This window comes from Balaenoptera physalus (genome assembly GCF_965194825.1).
Source record: "Balaenoptera physalus genome assembly, chromosome: 11".
Classification (NCBI taxonomy): domain Eukaryota; kingdom Metazoa; phylum Chordata; class Mammalia; order Artiodactyla; family Balaenopteridae; genus Balaenoptera; species Balaenoptera physalus.
In genome coordinates, this window is record NC_138896.1 from 58,089,661 (window position 1) to 58,111,923 (window position 22,263).

Sequence of the window (22,263 nt, forward strand, 5' to 3'; positions counted from 1 at the left end):
TATGGTAACCATTTGGTGTAAATCTCCCCAAATACATGTACGTTTTAAAAGCAGGGGAGAGTTCCCCTGGTGGCGCAGTGGTTAAGAACCCGCCTGCCAATGCAAGGGACACGGGTTTGAGCCCTGGACCGGGAAAATCCCACATGCCGCGGGGCAACTAAGCCCGTGCACCACAACTACTGAGCCTGCGCTCTAGAGAGTGCACAACTGCTGAGCCCACGTGCCACAACTACTGAAGCCGGCACGCCTAGAGCCCATGCTCTGCAGCAAGCCATGACAATGAGAAGCCTGCGCACCGCAACAAAGAGTAGCCCCCGCTCACTGCAACTAGAGAAAGCCTGCGCACAGCAAGGAAGACCCAACACAGCCAAAAATAAAAAAACAAATAAATAAATAAATTTTTAAAAAAATAAATAAAAGGTGGGGGAGGGGACTTACCTGGTGGCGCAGTGGTTAAGACTCCGCGCTCCCAATGCAGGGGGCCCGAGTTCGATCCCTGATCAGGGAACTAGATCCCAAATGCATACCGCAACTAAGAGTTTGCATGCCACAACCAAGGAGCCCATGTGCTGCAACTAAGGAGCCCGCCTGCCGCAACTAAGGAGCCTGCCTGCCACAACTAAGGAGCCCACCTGCCGCAACTAAGACCCGGTGCAACCAAATAAATCAAGAAACTTAAAAATAATAATAATAAAATTAACAGGTGGGGGAGAGGGGATCCTGCAGGGAATGATTAACACACAGCAGGTTATAACATATACAATATATTAGATATATTGTGCATATTACATATATTATATGTAATATGCAGTTTCGTACACTAAGCAACTGCCCCTTTATTATTATTGTCAATGAAACGATCTAGTGTCCCTAAACTATTTGAGTGCAGCCTCAGAACAATCTGACAACCCAGACAGCAAGATGTGCAAATCCTTCCAAAGTACACAGAGGCAAGAACGTTAAACCAGAGTAGTGATTTTCAAACCTAGTATCACCACCAATTACCTCTAAAACTACTGGAATATTCAAAAACCATTCATTTTAATGCAGTATGATTTTTAAAGTTAATATATGCCCCTACTGGCTTTGCTAAATGGGCCAGGTGGCCCCAAAATCCTGGGAAATCATGGCTGGAGGCTAAACACTACCTTCTCAAAGTATGTTAACGCAGATCAAGACAAAAGCAAGCCCTGGAAATCTAGTCCCTAAAGGTCCACCCTGGGTGGGCTGTGGCGGGTCTGAAGTCAGGGTGGGCATGTCTGCTGACCCAGAAGACAAAGACTGATGGTTGCGGACAGCAGGGCAAATGATAAACGTACTAACTCAAGGACAAGGCTATGAGCAGGTAGAGAACTAAGAATTATAACAGTAGCAAACACTGGCCAAAACAGAACTAAGTCCTGGTTTGATTTCTTCTCTGTCATGCATTCGTTTGCTTACTCATTCAATAATACTTGCTGAACCTTTATTATATGCCACACCCTGTTCTAGGCACTGGCAATACAGCAGTGAACAAGACAGGTGAAATTATTCTCTGTCCTCAGGGAGCTAACACCTAGTGCAGAAAGACAAAAGAGTAAAATATGGAGCATGTCAGCTGGCGGTTAAGTGTTAAGGAGGAAAAGCAAGGAAGGGAGATGGGGATTAGAGGCTGGAAGAGGGAGTAAGTCACTTCCCACAGAGATGTAAATGTCTGGTTCCAAGTTTTAAATGATCTCTCTCCCCTCAAAGAACTCTAGGATAATTACGTTAATGGAGTCCCAGAGTCATCCCAGCATTCAAAAATTAGACCAAGAATTTTATGGACCAGAAAGGGTCCATTTACCAAGGGGCAAATTGAAGATCCAATAATAGCTCCCACTTCCCAGGATCCTGAACTATTCTCAGCCCCTTATACACCGATGTCTTCATTTAATCCCCACACTGAACTAATGAGAAGCATAGGGGTAACACCATCTTCAACATTTAACAGATGGGAAAACGGAAGCCCAGTGCAATAAGGGAACTGGCCCAAGGTAACAGGTGTGCTAAATGCTGACGTCAGGACACACTGCTCTAACTTTCCAAATAAATGTCCATTGGTGGCCTGAGGTTTTCTTTTGCTAACACTCATCTTCCTTAGCCTATTCAAGATTTGCCTTTCAGTGTTTTACTGAGTTCTCACAACCCCACCAATCACCTGGAAAAGAATTAGAAGCTGGTTCCATATTTTTTTTTTTTGGCCGTGCAGCTTGTGGGATCCTAGTTCCCCAAACTGGGATTGAACCCGGGCCCCCTGCAGTGGAATCACAGAGTCCTAACCACTGGACCACCAGGGAATTCCCTAAATATATTTTTAATATTTGTAGCACTTACCTCTTCCGGAAATTGTATTCATTTGTTTAGAGGCATTTACTCTTTAATGCCATCTTACAAATCTCTATCATGCTGTAATGTCTGAAATATTTTCTTTAAAGAACTATAATAACGGATTATAGAAACTCCTTAATGGGTATTCCCTCCCCTGCCCTCCCCACTTCCCCCGGCTCTGATTACTTCACACTTTCTCAGCCAATGAGAGAGCCAAGTGTCCTGGACATGCTCTCCTGAGCGTGTCCCACCTGTGTAGTTTTCCCTCCTGTCACCTCTGTTTATGTCATTTATTTTGTGTTCTGGTCAAACCACCTTCCTCAGGGCATGGGGATGAGGATGAGAGTACTACAAATAAGTTAAGGCAGAATATGATACTGAATGGTAAAATATAAGCGTTACAGAAACTTGAGGACGTGCAAGCAGACACCTGAGTAAAGTGGTGACTAGGGGGTGACTGGTGCAAAGCCCTAGGAGCCGGTGGAGGATGTCATCAGCACCGTGGCAGCCTGGGAACACTCACCAAGGACTTCGAGGCTGGAGATTTCTCATTGACTGCAGGCAATTTGAAAAGAACTGCAAAGGGACACACCATGAGGCCCCCAAATGCAGGGAGATTGACCCAGCCCACCTACTTGCACCAAGGCAATTCCCTGGACTGGGGAAGGGTGGGCTCCTTCCACTTCTGAATCCTGCGACCCCTCCACTACTTGATGAGAAGATGCCCAAGTGTTTTAAACACTGGAGTAGCTCCAGAGTAGCTGGAATGGTGCCTCTGAATAATTAAATGGACAAATGAATATATTTTCCAAGTTTCTGTCTTTGTCCTCCTCCATCTTCCTTTTCACTGATCCAGATCTTCCTTTATAAGACCCCCTGAGAAGAAAGTATGCAGTCACAGCCATCAAAGATTTTCTCCGGATCACTAAATGGAGCCTTGGCCACAGCTGGGGGAACACAGATGTGGGAAACAAAACCTGACACTGAGACATTAACCATTAGAAAGAGACAATGCTTTTGGAGTCAGTGGTAGACTTCAAAACCAGTGCATCTACTGTGATGAGAACAAACATTGGCAGGCAGCTATAAACCACAGTAAACAAACTCAATAAAGATGAGATCTTAGCAGCACACACAGTACATTTCACCTGTGTAGCCTGCAATCAGGTACATGTTGTTGTTGTTGTTATTATTACTATTATCATTATTATAAATTTTGCCTCTTCTCAATCTGGCCTTCAACCTAAATACTCCAGTAGATTTAGATACACAAAAGCATGAGTCACTCCAATTCCCCCTAAATCCACTCCAAAGAACAAATCCTTTAATATACATTGCAGGTAAAATGCCATCCCCAAGTGAAATAACAGTAATCCAGGGTAAAAGCTCTGTTGGCCTCATAAGCTACTTGGGAAAAAAAGCATTAAAGGTGACTGTCCAACACACAAACCAAATGCTATCACCAGCAAGGCATGGTGAGGTGCCATTAACAACGCAATTACCAGGAACTGAAATCAGATTCAGTCCTCTCATCTTCCTCCTCTCGGCACTCGACCCATCCTTTCAGCTCTCCAAGAATTGAAGGCGAAAAGGGAAAGGCAAGAGCAGACACTGGGGCTATTTTAAGAAATAAAAGGATTCAAAAGTTAAGGTGCAACTTCCGCTAACACAGTAGCAGATCTCCAAGGAAAGCCCGGTGAAAGTTCTCTGTCTATAATATCAACTCAGGTTCCAAACGAAGGAAGTCATCTTCCTCTTAAGTTGAGTTTCATGTAAATAACTGCCTGCTGTTTCAGCTGTAAACAATCTGAAACTTACAAAGGGAGAGAGGACCACGCACTCTACTAACCAGCAGAGAGAAGCAAGAGTTCCCAGGGTGTGATTCAAATCTCACAAGCATCCTTAAGAACCCCAAGTCCTAATATCCAAGGGCTATTAAGGACCAGACACAAGATCTCATCAACAACCTCTCCAAAAAGCCCCATTCTCCTTGCATGGACATTTGTATTTTCCTTTGACTTGCTTTTGAAAAACAAAGTTAAAAAATGTCAGCAGCAGTACCCCATCTGCTCCTTTCAAGTGTTCCTCACTATTCTCACTACTCAGTCCACACAGCACCGCGACCCCTTCCCTTGACACCCATCCTTCCACGTGTCCATAACTAGGCTTCCCAACTGTGAGGGTAGAGTGAGCAGGGAATTTCAAAAAATACCTAAAGGGGAAAAATAATGATAATAATTTAAATAGCGACCTGCCATTTCGAAAGGGGAGAGGGTGTCAAAGGAAAACAAAAAACAAAAAAAACCCTAAACTTCCGTCGCAGAGATTGGAGGTTCCCGGCCACCAACTGGGCAGGGGGCTAGCATGCGCGCCGGAAGCAGCCGAGGATAAGTGGCTGGTTTCTGGCGGTGGTGGTGGTGGTGGTGTCTTTAAACGACAAAGTTTTAAATGAACTATGATATGAGGAGAATTGCTGTGATGGGACCAGATGTACTAGCTCTTTCATCCAGGCGTCAAGCACGCCCCCTCTGCCTCCCGTCCTCAGCCATTCTCCAGGAGTACGGGAAACCGCTAGCAGGCAGGGCCCGGGGACCAGCGCGCTCGCCCGCCCGCCGCTCCAGTCCCAGCAGGAGCCAGGGCTCTCCCTCCCTCCCCGCCACTGCGATGCGGTCCCGGGGTGGGGTGGCGGCGCGCCGAGGGGAGCGGGGACGCGGGAAGGGCCCGGGTGCCGAGGCGGCCCCGGCTCGCCGGCGGCCTGATCGCGCGCGCACACACTCACACTCACAACAAGCGGCGCGCGGGGAGGGGCGGGCGGCCGGCCGGCGCGTTACCTGTTCTGCCAGCCCTGGAGAAGATTGGTGTATTTGCTGAGCACGCCCTCGAGCGCCGGCTCCCTCCGCCGGCCGCTTCCCCCGCACGGGCTAGCGGCCACCGAGCCCGGGCTACTGCGGCTGCCGCCGCCGCCGAGCGCGGCGGCCGCCGACCGACCGGAGACCCCCCGGCCCGCTAGGGAGCAGGAGGGCGAGGAGCCGGCCGAGGTGGCGCGGCTGCTGCTGCGGCTGCTGCTGTTGCTGCCCCCGCCGCCGTCTGCGCCCTGGGCCGCCCTCTCCATGGTTCGCGCGCGCCTGGGACGCGGGTGCCCGCAGCGGTGGCGACCCCGGCGCTGGAGCTCCTGGCGCGGCGGCGGCTACAGCTCCGGGCACCCGGGCCGCGCGTGGCTGCTCCAAATCCCCGGGAAACGCCTGACTCATACAGGAGGAAGAGGAGGAGGAGGCAAAGGAGAGCTGGGAAGGAAGCCAACGGGGCTGGATGCAGCTGCGGCCGCCCCTCCTCCCGCCGCGGCCCGGGCCCCGGCCCCTCCCTCCGCACTAGTTTCCCCGGCAAGTTCGGAGCGGGTGGCCGGTTCGGCAAGCCCTCCTCCGGTTCCTCCTCCTCTGCTTTCCAGTCCCCGCGGCCGCCCAAGCCCGGGGCTCGGGGCGCTCCCGGCGCCGATGCGCAGGGTGGGCACGCCCGGAATCCACACCCTGCCGCCCCCTCTCGGATGGGAAGGTGCGAAAGGGAATCTCCGCGCGTCACTCCCCACCCCCCACCCACCTCGGGACCTGGAGGGAGGGGCGGTCCCACCCACCGGGTCCACCCGGATATGGACCCGCCTGGCCTAACGCCGGCTCACGCGCACACTCTTCTCAGTCTTCCGCACTGAGCCTGGCCCGGACACACGTATACGGTCACCTGGACATCGACCTCACTGGCCGAGCCAAGAAGCAGGGCAGGGAGGTTCTCCGGGCTCTCCTGTGCGTCTGGGAGGGGAGGGCAGGGCAGGTAAGCTCTCCCGGGGCATTTTCACCCAGCGGAGTTATGGCACAGTGGACACCAGGGCCGGGACCGGAGGCAAGAGAACTCGGGTTCCTGCGAGTGCCTCCTTAAATTGAGCGTCCTAGGTGCCGCACTGCCCTCACCCTAATCCCCACCCTGATGGACACACGTAAACCTGGCAAATCCAGCCCTACCTGGTGTTATCAGACATCACGAAGCACCTGGGAACCGGAGGCTCCGAAATGGGTAAGTGCACTGAAGGCAGGAGAAATCAGAGATACTTACAAACAGAGCAAAGTATTCTGTCTATTGGCTGTAACTTCTGCCCCCCCCCACCTCCACCCCACCCCACCCCCGCCCCAAGGTACACGGAGCTGCAGCTGGGTTTCTAAATCTGAAGTTGTGTTTTTGCTCTTCCACAAAAGTAGATGGGTTACACTCTCTCCACTGCACTCATCATTTTTGTGCATATAAATATCCAATGCAATCTGGAAGTTTCCAAAATTACCTAGAAAATAGCTTTGAGGATCTCACACTCTCCCCAACACACACACACAAGAAAACAAAAACAAATATTGATAGGTGATCCCCATCTACAAACCCATAAAGCAGATAAATAATTCAACAGTTAAAAAATTACTAAATGAAATAGAGTCGGCTTTCATGGGGACAGTTCCCCCAGCCTGACCCCTTTCTAGCTCCATAGCCTTCCAGGAAGCTTTCAAAGGTGGGTTAGCTCTAGCAATTTTCATGGAGAAGCTTCTGGAGCTGATGAGAGTGGGTTGTGCCCTGAATAAATTACAATCCCAAGTACCCACACAGTGTAAAAAGAGAAAAATTCTCAAGAGACTGCATGGTAGAAAGGACCAACTTTGAAGCCAGACGGAGCTGAGTTCTAATCTATGACCTTGATCACGTTACCTCTTTTAGCCTTAGTTTTCTCACCTGCAAAATAGGACTGATGATACTACTGGCTGGGATGAACTACGTGAGAATGTTTATTTGTTCAAAATACTTACCGCCTCTTGCCCTGGGAGGACTGTTCTCCCTCCACATGACCCTCAGGCTTGGCCATGGAATTCTTTTGGCCAGTGGACTGTGAACAGATATAATAGATGCTATGTCCAAACATAAGTCTAAGAGTCATCACACGGTTCCACCATCTTTCTCTTCCTCCCGCCAGGTGAGCAGCATGTCTCAGATCAGGGCTGTCCTTCAGCTTGGGTCATGGAGTGAGAAGACGTGTGACAGAGCTGAAGCCAGTTAGCCTTGGCCATGCCACATGCACAAAATCTTTGCCGCTGAGATTTTAGGAACCATTTTGCCCCACAGCATAACTTTCCCTGAGCCAGCTGGTCAGTGTGTGAGTGTTCTTGAAGCCCTTCATTGGCATGAGGACTGGGAGGTGGGCACATACTGAACAATAACCATCAGTCATTATATGTCCACACAGCACCCCTCGTGGGGGCCTGCCACCTGAGGGTCCGGCTAAAAGTGGGGAGGTGCCATCATCTTATTTCATATTATCGAACCTCTACCACCATTACTCCATCCTACCCAGCCCACCTGTGACTGGATGAGCCAGCCCAGGAAATTCTCACTTTGGACTAAAACATTGAGACCCTTGAGATAGTCCAGTTGAAGGGGGGAGGGGCTACACTGAAAGGACTAGTCAAGGTCAGAGTCCTAGTCTGTTCAGCCTGCTGTAACAAAATACCACAGACTGGGAGCCTATAAACAACAAAAATGTATCTCTCACAAATCTGGAGGCTGGAAGTCCAAGATCATGGTGCCGGCATGTTCAGGTTCTGGTGAGAACCCTCTTCCAAGCCTCAGACTTCTCACTGTGTCCTCATGTGGCAGAAGGGTCTTGGGAGCTCTGTGGGGTCTCTTTTATAAGAGCACTAACCCCACCCTCATGAACTAAGCACCTCTCAAAGGCCCCACCTCCTAATACCATCACACTGCGCATTAGGATTTCAACATAGGAATTGGGTGGATATTGATAAGGGATTCAAAACTCTCTGCTAAAAAGAAGAAAAAAAATTTTTTTCCAATGCATTTTGGCCTTGTATTACTTCATATAATGCTTTAATTACTCTTGCAGACAGTGTAGGAATTTTATAGGGAAAGTGAGTAATTTGATCAAGTCACAGAAAAAAACAAATGAGATATCATAACTAATTTTCCTGCATCCCAGTCATGGTAGTAATTTATGTCAAATACATTTTATGTAGAACATGATTGAGGGAGTTTCTCAGAAACTGTGGTTGACAAATATTCAGACCATAGAAGCCAGGGCTGAGCAAGAGCAAGCCAGCTGTGTGGGATCAGAAATGGCCAAAGAGGTAAGTCACTAGCAAGAGGTGCATGGAGCAGATGTGCTGCAAGAAGAGGCAAGACCATGACAGAGAGAGGAGCACACATGTCCCCACTCTTCCCCGCCTCTTCACCAGGCTTGTGCTTCTTACCCATGGAATTGGGTTTTTTGTTGTTGTTGTTGTTTGTTTTTTTAATTGAAGTATAGTCAATTTACAATGTTGTGTTAGTTTCAGGTGTACAGCAAAGTGATTCAGTTATACACATATATATATATATATATATATATATATATATATATTCCTTTTCCATTATGGTTTATTACAGGATATTGAATATAGTTCCCTGTGCTATACAATAAGACCTTGTTGTTTATCTATTTTATTTATAATAGTTTGTATCTGCTAATCCCAAACTCCTAATTTATCCCTCCCCCACCCCCTTTCCCATTTGGTAGCCATAAGTTTTTTATGTCTGTGAGTCTGTTTCTGTTTCATAAATAGGTTCATTTGTATCATATTTTAGATTCCACATATAAGTGATATCATATGATGTTTGTCTTTCTCTGTCTGACTTACCTCAGTTAGTAATAATAATCTCTAGGTCCATCAATGTTGCTGCAAATGGCATTATTTCATTCTTTTTATGGCTGAGTAATATTCCACGGTATATCTGTACCACATCTTCTTCATCCATTCATCTGTTAATGGACATTTAGGTTGCTTCCATGTCTTGGCTATTGTAAATAGTGCTGCTGTGAACATTGGGGTGCATGTATCTTTTCGAATTAGAGTTTTCTCCAGAAATATGCCCAGGAGTGGGATTGCTGGATCACTGGAGTTTTAAATTTAAAGTCACTTTTTCTAGAAAGCTTTCCTTGACCCACTGTAGAATAGCAAGTGAAGAAAAGATACCTGCAGAATTCTCTTCATGTTGGAAAAACAATTTGAGAACAAAAGACATAATAAATTGGTGAAAATATTTGCAAAACGTATATGCCCAAAACAAGGACTTATTTCCTTAACTCACCCAGATTGCATAAATCATTAAGAAAAATACAAGTGTAAATAGAATGACTGGAAATCTAACAGCCATCTTGGACCATGTGAAGACTTTGTGAATGGAAGCCATACATAATTGGAACAAAAGGACAAACACACCACACCTCTTCAAATAATGGGCAGAAACAGTTGCCCCGAGTAGGGAGCTGACTACCCCAGTTTCTCCACATGGACCCAGAGAGCTGGTCTGGAGTTTCCAGTAATTGTTTCCGGAACCCCCTCTTCTAGCTGGGACTGTCATTCTTGCCAATGGCACATAAAGTCTTAAGAGGATGTTCATGGACCAGCAAGAGTAAGTAGTACTAGAAATTAACACGACATTGTAAATCAACTATACTTCAATAAAATAAAATTTTTTATCTTTGTGTTCTGAATTCACAGCATTTTATTTTTTTTATTTTTTTATTTTTGGCTGCATTGGGTCTTTGCTGTGCACAGGCTTTCTCTAGTTGCGGCGAGTGGGGGCTACTCTTTGTTGTGGTGTGCAGGCTTCTCATTGCAGTGGCTTCCCTTGTTGCAGAGCACAGGCTCTAGGCACGTGGGCTTCAGTAGTTGTGGTGTGAGGGCTCAGTAGCTGTGGCTCGCGGGCTCTAGAGCGCAGGCTCTGTAGTTGTGGTGCACGGGCTTAGTTGCTCTGCGGCATGTGGGATATTCCTGGACCAGGGCTCGAACCCGTGTCCCCTGCATTGGCACGCGGATTCTTAACCACTGCGCCACCAGGGAAGTCCCAAAATAAATTTTAGAAAAAGTAATTAGTCACTGACATGGTTGGCCAGATGCCATACATGAAGCCACAAGTGGAGAGAAGTTTGTCACAGGCACATCACCCTCTGTTTCAACTTGGTCACATTTGTGTTAGAAACAACTGATCTAATGTGTTCTCCATCCCAAATAATAACAATCATAGCTATTATTTATTGAGCACTTACTATGTGCCAGGCACTGTGCCAAGTGTTTTATACATAGTAACTCATTTAATCTTTACAACAACCACATGAGCTGTGTACTGTTCCTGTTCCTATTTTACAGGTGGAGAAAAACTGAAACAAAGAAATGTTCAGCAAAACTGGGGCAAGATGTAAAAAATTTTATTCTTGTTCTACAAGGAGAAATAGAAATTTATTTTAGGGCTTCCCTGGTGGCGCAGTGGTTAAGAATCCTCCTGCCAATTCAGGGGACATGGGTTCGAGCCCTAGTATGGGAATATCCCACACGCCATGGAGCAACTAAGCCCGTGCGCCGCAACTACTGAGCCTGCGCTCTAGAGCCCGGGAGCCACAACTACTGAGCCCGCGTGCCACAACTACTGAAGCCCACGCGCCTAGAGCCCGTGCTCCGCAACAAAGCAAAGCCACCACAGTGAGAAGCCCACACACCGCAACGAAGAGGAGCCCCCGCTCACTGCAACTAGAGAAAGCCCACGTGCAGCAACGAAGACCCAACGCAGCCAAAAATAAATAAATAAATAAATAAATTTACTAAAAAAAAATATTTTATATTTCAAAAAATAAAAAAAAGAAATGTTAAGCAACATCCCCTGTATAATGGAAAAGAATCTAAAAAAGAAATATATGTATATACATACACATATATGTATAACCGAATCACTTTGCTGTACACCTGAAACTAACACAACATTGTAAATCAACTATATTTCAATTAAAATTTTTTAAAATAAAAAAAATTTTAAGGGGCTTCCCTGGCGGTCCAGTGGTTAAGACTCTGTACTTTCAATGCAGGGGGCATGGGTTCGATCCCTGGTCAGGGAACTAAGATCCCACATGCCACACAGTACAGCCAAAAAAATTTTTCTTAATTAAATATATTTGCAATATCTGGCTTAAATCACTTAAAAAAAAAAAAAAAAGCAACATCCCCCCAAACCCTGCTGGAGCTAGAATTTAAACTCAGGCAGTTTGGCTAATGAGCTTGAGTTCTTTACCACTAAACTATTCCACTTGCTTCATAATGGATTCAGTCTTTCTTCTACTTAATGAAACCACTAAAAGTACAGCTCAGTGCCTGGAATTCCATTTCTTGTTACACTTCTGTTCATGTAGGAATTGATTCTCCCATCACCATTGGGAGAGAAGCAGGGCAGGAGCTTGGGCCCCTAGCATCCAGCCACAGGGTCTGCACACCATAATCCTCAATAAATGTTAATTGTTTGATGAATGAAGTGCAGTTTTACTGGGGAAGAAACAGAAACTCAGAAAGGAGAAGCTAATACTAAACCTGAACTCAGGTCTTCTGACGCCAAGTCCAATGTTCTTACAAATTCACTGCCTGGACTTCAGCTGCAGTATGTACTTGCAACTTTACCAGCCGCTGGGAAGATGGAAACACCACAATGGGAGTAGGGACAGTCCATCACCCTGTGAACCAGGAGCGCTCCATCAGGACCACCCTGAGGGTTATATCCAGGAAAATCAAATTACTACAATGGTCATATGCACCTTCACAATACAGCCATATATACATTATATTGACATTTTTCCAAAATGGAAATTATGTCATTGTTTTGATGATTAATTTATTTAAATGGATGCTCATTTGTAAAGATTCATATACACAAAGATACAATGTACAATAGAAAGTGAAATATATTTGTAACACCTCCCCAGAGGAAACCACTGTTAATAAGTTATGTGTATGTTCTTCCAGACATTTTTCTATGCAGAAATATAGTTACAGATTATCTTATCCAAAAACAGGTTCATACTGGGAATTCCCTGGCTGTCCAGTGGTTAGGACTCCGTGCTTCCACTGCAGGGGGCCTGGGTTCAATCCCTGGTCGGGGAGCTAGGATCCCACAAGCTGCGTGATGCGGCCAAAAAAAAAAAAGGTTCATACTGTAAAATATATTTCTAACGTGCTTTGTTGACTGAAGTATATGGTATAGAGAGGTTCCTTTAGAGCTATATCATCTATATATATCACCTGTATATCAGCTATATATTTGTAAAAGTTTCAGAGTATTGTTCTATATATGTGCACCCCTATTTAATCATCCCATTAGTGAGGCACACTATAGTGTTTCAAACTTTTGCTGTTATAAAAAAATGTTCTTTAAATAACCTTGTACACTAGTTAAATTATTTCCTTAGAATAAGATACTGGAATTACAATGACTGGGTCAAACTGCTTATTATAAACATGGCTCATGTATTACAAAATTCTCCAAGAAAGTGTGAATCAGTTTTCACTGTGCTGATCCTGTCTGGGTCTCCTCGCGTGTTTGAGCGATGGCTGAATGGTCTAGGTTGGCCTTGGCTGGGACAGCTGGGCTCTTCGTCCTCACCAGGATCTCTCATCCTCCTGCAGCCTCACCTCAGCTTGTTCTCAGGGCACTGAGAGGGTTCCAGAAAGAGGAAGCATGCAAAGCCTCTTGAAGCCTGGTCTAGGGACTGGCACAGGGTCATTTCTGCCACATTTCAACAAAGGTGCTGACTTTCCAAGATACCCAGGGAGGGGTCAACACCGCAGTGTTCTGGTTCCCATGGTAACTTAAAGGAAAACTTCCACAATATCCAGAGCCCTTGAGGTCCTGCACATGAACAAGGAAGATATTTTCAAATTCCTTGCAGCAGGAACACACGGAAGCTGTTCTTCCACAGACTCTTAGGCAGAAAATGGAAAAAAGGTGGTTGGAAAATAAACAGTTTCTTTAAAAACAACAATAACAAAAAAAAACCACAAAAAACCAGTGCTGGAACAATTGGACATTTATATGCAAAAAATTTAAAAATCCATACTTCACACTTTATTCAAAAATGACCTCAAAAGGAATCAAAAACTAAAAGGTGAAACACAAAAATATTAACTTTTAAAAGAAAGCATAGGAGAAATCTTTATGAACTGGGGTTAGGAAAACAGAGCAAAGGTGCGTTACCTCTTGTAAAGAGGGAAGTTTGACTGGGAGGCAAAACCAAGGGTTTGGAGAGGGAGTCAAGGACCACAGGAGAATTATTCCCAGGTCTTGAGATGCAATCAAGGGACTTGAAAGAGGATTACAACTTGTTGACTGGATTTTAGAATCACCGTGGACCACTGATTCCTTCCTGCTTCCCGTTTCCCCCTTTTTGAACAGGAATATCAGAGCAGCTATCCTGTGTCTGTGTCTGTTGACCACTGTCTGTTGAGGGGGGAGGGGGCAGACAGCCTTTCATCAGTTTCACAGGTCGCGGGAATGAACTCAAGGAGCTGATCTTCAATAGCTACCCCTGGGCATCCTCTCCTCTCCTGGACTCAGCTTAGAGGATGTGATTCTGACTTCAAGCTGGTGCAGTGATGGGAGGAGACTCTTAGGGGCCCTTGAGTGGACAAGTGTGTTTTGCATGTGGGAGGGATATAAATAATTTGTGGCCAGACTATAGTGGTTTCAAAGATATGTCTACAAATTCTGTGATACTTTCTCAAGAGGTGGAGCTTAATTCCTCTCCCCTTGAGTGTGGAATAGACTTGGTGACCCACTTCTAGTGAAGAGAACATTGGCAGAAGTAATGAGACATCATGTCCAAGGTTATGTTATAAAAAGACAATGGTTCCTGTCTTAGGTGAATGTTCTCTCTGTTTCTCTCTCTCATCATTCACACTAGGGAAGCCAGCTGCCATGTCATAAGGACACCCAGGCAGCCTACAGAGAGGAATTAAAGCATGCCAGCCACTATGTGAATCATCTTGGAAGCAGGTTTTCAGAGGCCTGCTGACCGCCACATGAGTGACCTTGGAAGCAGGTCCACCCCAGTCAAGCCTCAGGATGAGTGCAGCCCTGACAGACAGCTTGGCTGCAACCTCATGAGAGACTTTGAGCCAGAACCGCCCAGCTAAGCTGCTTCCAGATTCCCAACCTTCAGAAACTGTGAGACAGTAAGTGTTTCTGTTTTAAGCCACTAAATTTGGGATAACTTTTTACTCAGCAGTAATTAACTAATACAGATGGCTACCTTGAAAGTTGTCATTTTGTAATTTTTATCTCTTTGTTTCCTTCTCACTACCCTTGACCAGATTTTCATATCCTGAAGATATGAAGCAGGGAAAATAAAATAACTCAGGGCAGGTTAAAATAAAAATGATATATCGATGTGGTATTGGCAAAAGCATAGACACAGAGAAAAATGGAACAGAATAGAAAATCTAGAAATAGTCGGGCTTCCCTGGTGGCGCAGTGGTTGAGAATCTGCCTGCTAATGCAGGGGACACGGGTTCGAGCCCTGGTCTGGGAGGATCCCACATGCCGTGGAGCAACTGGGCCCGTGAACCACAACTGCTGAGCCTGCGCGTCTGGAGCCTGTGCTCCGCAACAAGAGAGGCCGCGATAGTGAGAGGCCCGCGCACCGCGATGAAGAGTGGCCCCCACTTGCCGCAGCTAGAGAAAGCCCTAGCACAGAAACGAAGACCCAACATAGCTATCAATCAATCAATCAATAAATAAATCTTTAAAAAAAAAAAAAATAGAAATAGTTCTACAGAATAGCCAATTGACTTTTGATAGAAGTGTAAACACAATTCAATGGAGCTTTCTGTATTAGTTTCCTGTTTCTGCTGTAAACTAGTACCACAAACTTGGTGGCTTAAAACAATACAAATTTATTATAATTTATTATCTTACAGTTCTGGCAGTCAGAGATTCAAAAATGGTCTTACAGGCTATAATCAAAGTATTAGCAGGCAGTATAGTATTTTTTCTGAAGGCTCTAGGGGAGAGTCAGTTCCCTGCCTTCTCCAGCTTCTAGGGGCACCTGCATTTCTTGGCTCATGGCCCCTCCAGCAATGGCATCACCCCAACCTCTGCTTCTGTCGTTTCATTTCCTTCCGATTCTGACCCTCCTGTGTCCCTCTTACAAGAATTCTTGTGATTACATTGAGCCTACATGGGTGATCTTTTCAACAAATGATGCTGGAACAACTGGACATTCATATGCAAAAAAAAAAATATGAACCTTACCTACACCTTATACAAAAATTAACTCAAAATGAATCATAAACCAAAATGTGGAAGGTAAAACTCTTAAACTTTAGGAAGAAAACATAGGAGAAAGCTTTATGAACTTGGATTAGGGAAATAGTTCTCAGATACTACAACAAAAGCATAATCTATTGTTAAAAATTGAAAATTTGACATTATCAAAATTAAAAAATTTTTGCTCTGCAAAGACACTGACAAGAGAATGAAAAGACAAGCCACAGGCTGGGGAAAATATTTGCAAGTCACGTACCTGACAAAGGACTTGTCCCCAGAATATGTAAAGAACTCTCAAAATGTAGAACTAAGAAAATAAACAGCCTTATTTTTTTTAATGGTGAAAGTTTTAAATAATCATCAAATGTGATATACAGATGGCAAATAAGTACATGAAGAGATGCTCAACATCTTTAGTCATTGGGGAAATGCAAATTAAAACTACAATGATATACTACATACCTATTGGTATGGCTAAACACACACACACACACACACACACACAAAACTAATGATACCACGTGCTAGTGAAGACTTAAGAGTAACTGGAACGCTTATACATTGCTGGTGAGAATGCAAACTAGGACGGCCACTTTGGAAAACTTTTTGGCAGTTTCTTCTAAAGTTAAACATACACTTACCAAGTGAATAAGACAGAGAAAGACAAAGACTGTATGATTTCACTCATATGTGTAGTAATAGAAATTTTCACATATGGAGATATAAGGAAGTCATTCTGGCTTATACATGAATGCACTTGAATTTCATGCTAAAACAGCCTGTTTGTGGCTTATCAAACATACATTGTACATCTCCTTTAATTATTAAGGAAAAGGGCACATTGACCAGAAGTCAAGAATGTCCATGTTAAAAATAAAGATTAAATGACTCCCTTCGTGGGACATCAATGTGTCTGGCAATAAGACTCCTTTCTCAGGTGCCAAGGCCACGCTGACTTGCTGTATACGTGCTGATCTATTTTTTGAAACCTTGAAGGAATGTTTCCCTGACTTGTTTGATGTTCTTTGTTCTGACAAGACATAAAACTGTGCAGGGTCTGTCTTCAGGGCTATAGTCCTCAGTTTGGCTCAAATAAAACTCTTTTCTATTCCTTGTATAGATTGTTTATTGGTTATTTTCATCAACATGTGGAATATAAAAAACTAACAAGCAAACAACAAGGTCCTACTGTATAGCACAGAGAACTATATACAATATCCTATGATAAACCATAATGGAAAAGATTATTTTAAAGAAGAATATTTATATATATATATATGTATAACTGAATCACTTTGCTGTACAGCAGAAATTAACACAACATTGTAAATAAATTATACTTCAGTAAAAATATTGATAAAAAACAAACAAACAAAACAAAATAAATGAACAAACCAAACCAAACAAAAACAAACACAAAGATACAGAGAACAGAGTAGTGGCTACCACAGGAGGAGGGTCTGGGAGGGAGGGTGAAATGGGTAAACGGGATGCAAACCAAATTTTTGGGCGTGAGCACATTGTAGGGTATACAGAAGTAGAAACATAATGTTGCACACATGAAACATATAATGTTATAAATCTATGTTACCTCAATTAAAAATAAATACAAGTGAAAGAACAACAAAAACGACAACAACAACAAATACAACCTAGTTATCCCACTTTGGATGTTTATCTAAATGTAACAAAAATCTATGTTCACAATAAAACCTCTAAAAGAATGTTTATTGCTGCTTTATTCATAATCATCAAAACATGGAAACAACCCGAGTATCCCTCAACTGGGGAATGAACTGAAAACAAAACAAAACATACATTCATACAACGGACAACTACTCAGCAATAAGAGAGAGCAAACTGTTGATCCCTGCAACAGCACAAGTAAATGTTGAATGCATTATGCTAAGAAAAAGAAGCCAGACTGAAGCATGTACTATGTGATCCCATTTATAGGACACTCTGGAAAAGGCAAAAGTATAGGGACAAGGAACAGATCAGTGGTTGCCGAGAGGTAAGGGTGAAGCCAGGGTCTGACTACAGAGTCAGCTGGAGAGGATTTTTTGGAGTGGGGTGGGGTGATGGACCTGCTCTGTAGGAGGATTGTGGCAGTGGTTATAAGGACTCTATCCACTTGTCAAAACTCATAGACTGTCCACCAAAAAAGAGTGAATTTTATTAAATGTAAAAATTTTAAACAAATTTTTAAAAAGAAGGAAAAAAAGATATATGAGGTCAAGTGCCAGGTTACCTTCACGTTAGGGAATGGGTTCCCTATGGCAGGGAACAGAAGGACGAATGGATGCAAGGACGGATGCATGGATGCATGGATGAAAGGAAAGAAGGAAGGGTGGTGGATGCATGGATGGATGGAAGGAAGGATGGATGAATGTCTGCCTACCTGCATACTTATCATCACCTGCTCAAATCTTTAGGTTTCCCAGGTGATATTACTCAGACCCTTTTATTTATTGATCGATTGATATTACTCAGACCATTTTCTTTTTTTAATTAATTTATTTATTTATTTATTTATTTATGGCTGCAATGGGTCTTCGTTGCTGCGTGCAGGCTTTCTCTAGTTGCGGCCAGTGGGGGCTACTCTTCGTTGCGGTGCATGGGCTTCTCATCGCGGTGGCTTCTCTTTGTTGCGGAGCACGGGCTCTAGGCGCGCGGGCTTCAGTAGTTGTGGCTCGCGGGCTCTAGAGTGCAGGCTCAGTAGTTGCGGCGCACGGGCTTAGTTGCTCCGCGGCATGTAGGATGTTCCCGGTCCAGGGATCGAATCCATGTCCCCTGCATTGGCAGGTGGATTCTTAACCACTGTGCCACAAGGGAAGCCCTACTCAGACCTTTTAGGAAGGAATGCCAGTGTCTTTTCTATACACTATCCTCCGTTTACATTTCAGTGAGTGTCTTAATCTAAATGAGACACCAAATGTGAAAATTCTTTATAAACTGAAAGTGTAATACGAATGCCAGCTGTGCTACTGCTAAAGGAAGAAACAATCTAGACATTCATTTGTTCTGCAACAATGTTGAGGCTCCTGAAAGGCCACAAAACAAATACCCCAGCTTAAAAAAATCCATAGAAAACCCCCGTCCAAAGATGCAGTGAAATACATGTGCGGTGAATACTTAAGGTACCTGTGGTACAAAGCCACCGCTAATGACCATCCACGACATGTCCCCTTCCCAACTCAACACCCGACAAATGCTCTATGAAGGGCTGGAAAGAGAAGACGTAGCCAATCTCGGCATTTTCCTGAAAAGGAAAATGAAACCCAGAAAGAGGAAGAGACTTCCCCAGGGTCACACTGTGAGCTGGTGGTAGAGCTGGAGCCCCAGTCTCGTGCTGAACATTCTTCACTGGAGTCCATTTCAATTCAGTTTTAAGTGGTCTGCACAATAGTTATGCCAACTTCCCAGTGGCTGAGCCCATATAACCAGACTGGCAGATTACTGAAATAGGCAAAATATTCCAGAGACATAAAAATGAAAAAAAAAAAAACAATGTAGCATTCCTACAAAGAAAAACATCTGTCCAAGGAAACATTTTAAATTTAACTGAGAATTGTAACGTTCTTTTTGCTGCAATCTGCTGGGAGGACTGATTTCTCTCTGCTCTCCCATGCAAGAGAACAACGACATGATTGTGGGTTCTTTTACTTGGAGGGTTTCTCAACCTCTACATATGAGCCAGCCTATGCTCTGATCTGAAGAATTTTTTTAAGATATAAATTTCCAAGGAAGAAAGGGGGTTCGTGGACCTTAAGGCTTTTATCCACAGATCTAAGAATTGGTTTTCCTAAAGTTTAGAAAGAGAAAAGACCACTCTACTGGAAATCTATAATGTATCTTTGTACTACCCAGTCAAGGGAAAGAGAGGAATTCCAGAGACAAGCAACTGCCGTGTATTGAAGTTTATTTTTGGATTAATCCTAACATTCGGGTCAATTTCTGTAGTTTGAAACTACTGAAGCAAGAATACAAAATTGCCTGAAGCAAAAGTCCAAAAAGCAGTGAATAGAGAGATCCCATACTCCTCTCCAGAGAGTGCAGAATTTAAAAAATAAGTAAAAACAAACAAACATGGACCAAGAGATCATCATACTAAGTGAAGTAAATCAGAAAAAGAAAGACAAACACCATATGATATCACTTACATGTGGAATCTAAAATACGACACAAATAAACCTATCTACAAAACAAAAACAGACTCACAGACATAGAGAACAGACTTGTGGTCGCCAAGAGGGGCGATGGGAGAGGGAAGGGTTGGGAGTTTGGGATTAGCAGATGCAAACTAGTATATATAGGATGGATAAACAACAAGGTCCTACCGTATAGCTCAGGGAACTATACTCAATATCCTAAAACAACAACAACAACAAACAAAAACTTGACAAGTATCTCGGGACAGGAGATAGAAAGCTCACTGTTGTGAGAACTTCATTCCAAATAACAGGGAGCTTGTGAATCTTGGAGAACTTAAGGAAAATCAAAGGGCTTCTCCCCTTCTCCCCACAAGGCTCCCCACTCACAGTGGGATAGAAGCCAGAAGGAAGGCGATGATCGTGGAGATTCATCTTGATGCAAAGGTGGGTGCCTTTATTTACAGATATCGTGCCCTTTCTACAGTTGAATGGTTTACTTCCTGACAAGACACATTTAGGATCATCATATGCTCCAATTTACTGGCAGACATTATGCAGTAAATTATTTCTGGCTATAAAAGCATGCCCGATTTATATGCCTAGCAGAGCCCCATAAGTATGACTATTACAGTTGCAAAAGACAGTGTTTAAGTTCTAGTAGTCTTATGATCATTTATGAACATCATTCATTTTTAGAGACAGAGAGGAGTTAGTGAATTGGCAGATGCCAGACACAAGGAGAATTTTGTATTTTGCTTTCCACATCAGATAGTCTGCTTACAACACATTTCATCAAACAAATTTTTGGGGATGGGAGATGGAAGGGCTGGGGCTTAGTGGCATTTGGGGTCCAGTGGACTTGAATGTGCATCCAGCTTTGCCTCTTCCTTGCCATGGAAGGAACCAACTCTCTCTCTTGGAGCCCCAGTGTTTTCATCAGAAAAATGTGGATGCTGTTTTAAGGCTCAAATAAGATACTTTGTGTTATGCTTTGTGAATAGTAAAGTACCAAAAAATGAGAGGGTGTGTTTGGGTTTTTGTTTTCCTTTCAGCATTTCTCCCCCAAATGAAAAGGAAGAGAGAAAAAATGTCCTCACCATCAAGTTATACTCCCCATCAGCATACCTCACCACTGGTGGTTCAGCCAGTCAAATGAAAACTACTCACAAAATATTCCACATGAGCACTGAGTCAGTTGATTTCTTGCTGGCAAGGGAGAATTGTTAACAGTCAGAATTTGGGCAGAGAGTTGTCCCCAAGCATTGGGTTTATTTACAACTGAGAAAGAGAACTTCACAAGTATATTAATTTGGGATCGCATGGCTTGAGATACTTCATTCTGTCACCAGCAGAACCCATAAGCAATTTCCAATCACCTTATCTCTTTCATTGGATATTTTCCAAGGATTTTTGATACATAAATGACAAATAAGGTAATTTGGATTTCCTATTTTAAAGCTGTTCTTTCCAATTGGCTACCCATTAATTCAGTCCATATTGGGAACTCCACCTCTTCCCTGTTTGGCTCTAGTCTCCTGTTCCTGATTTTTCCTTAATAGCCCATGTCTATTGGTTTTTCTGTCCTTATAGAGTTCTTCCCCCTTTGGTTATGGCAACTCACCATTACTGGAGAGTTTCCAACTATCTCAGTTCTTTTTCAACTCTTTTGGATAAATAAAATTTATTTTTCCAAATCAGAGTACCCATCAGCTTTGGGTAGTCATTCACACTTTAGAATAAATGGGTCTTTAACATCTATTTAGCTAATCTGCATTCATAAGAAAATGCAAGTTTGAGGAAGATGCATAAAAGAGAAAAAAGAGGGGCATAATTTGCGAAATTCAAATCAGTCAGATACGGATGATAATCTCCAGGTGAGGGCCTAATTTTTACTTTTCCTTTGGTCCTGCTTTGCTGTCAGCATTGCTCTGGGACTTACAGTCTTGATCAGCTATCTCCCCTCTGCTCTCTTGATGGCATTATTTTAACTCCAGGGACAGGCTGTACCCGGGCTGCAGTAGTCACCTGGGGTGTGGCACCGGGCAAAAGTATCATTTTCTCTGCCTTGCTAGCCCCTTCCCCACTAGGTTCCCCTATGTCAACGGTGATGACATGGCCCCCAATTTTTTCTTTCTTTTCAATAAATCTGATTACCTATTTATGTCCCAGGAGGTTGTTTCCAAAAAGATATTTAAAAATCATTTTAAAAAATCATTAGCCATTCATCTGTCTTGCTATGGGGTTCAGAAAATCTGGCTGTCTCTACTATACCCTGGTGTCAGGAATAGGATCACTACCTTGACAGCTTTGCCTTTCCCAGGCACACCCACCACCCAGGGAAATAAGACCCACAGAGCACTCTATTTTATAATGAAACTCTCCAATCAGACTCTAAATAATTTTACTGCCGTCACAGAACCGGCCCTAAAGACAAGGCATGAAAGGGATCATTCAATTCCCTCACCTGAGGTCAGTGCCGAAATGTTCTTGAGAGGCCTCTTCAAGACTAATTCGTTTTCCTTTTAAACATCTAGAGCTGTGACCCTGGCCGTTCCTCAAGGTTTGAGTCACATGGTCTAATGATTATCTTCATGGGGAGATT

The 22,263-nt window shown here is 43.9% G+C and overlaps 1 protein-coding gene across 4 annotated transcripts in view; it reads right to left on the minus strand.

Moving 5' to 3' along the window:
• Positions 1-22,263, minus strand: part of OSBPL10 (oxysterol binding protein like 10) — a 381,826-nt gene that overhangs the window by 294,456 nt on the left and 65,107 nt on the right. Inside the window, exon 1 of one of the 4 annotated variants that reach the window (XM_082411847.1) lies at positions 7,185-7,327. The exons of 1 other annotated variant lie outside the window; for it this stretch is intronic. In XM_082411847.1, the coding sequence (XP_082267973.1) occupies positions 7,185-7,312 (128 nt within the window). In that variant the 5' untranslated portion in view covers positions 7,313-7,327. Of the gene's footprint in view, positions 1-5,180; positions 5,929-7,184; positions 7,328-22,263 lie in introns of those variants that run through there. 2 more of the 4 variants (XM_082411846.1, XM_082411848.1) reach the window with 2 other exon arrangements.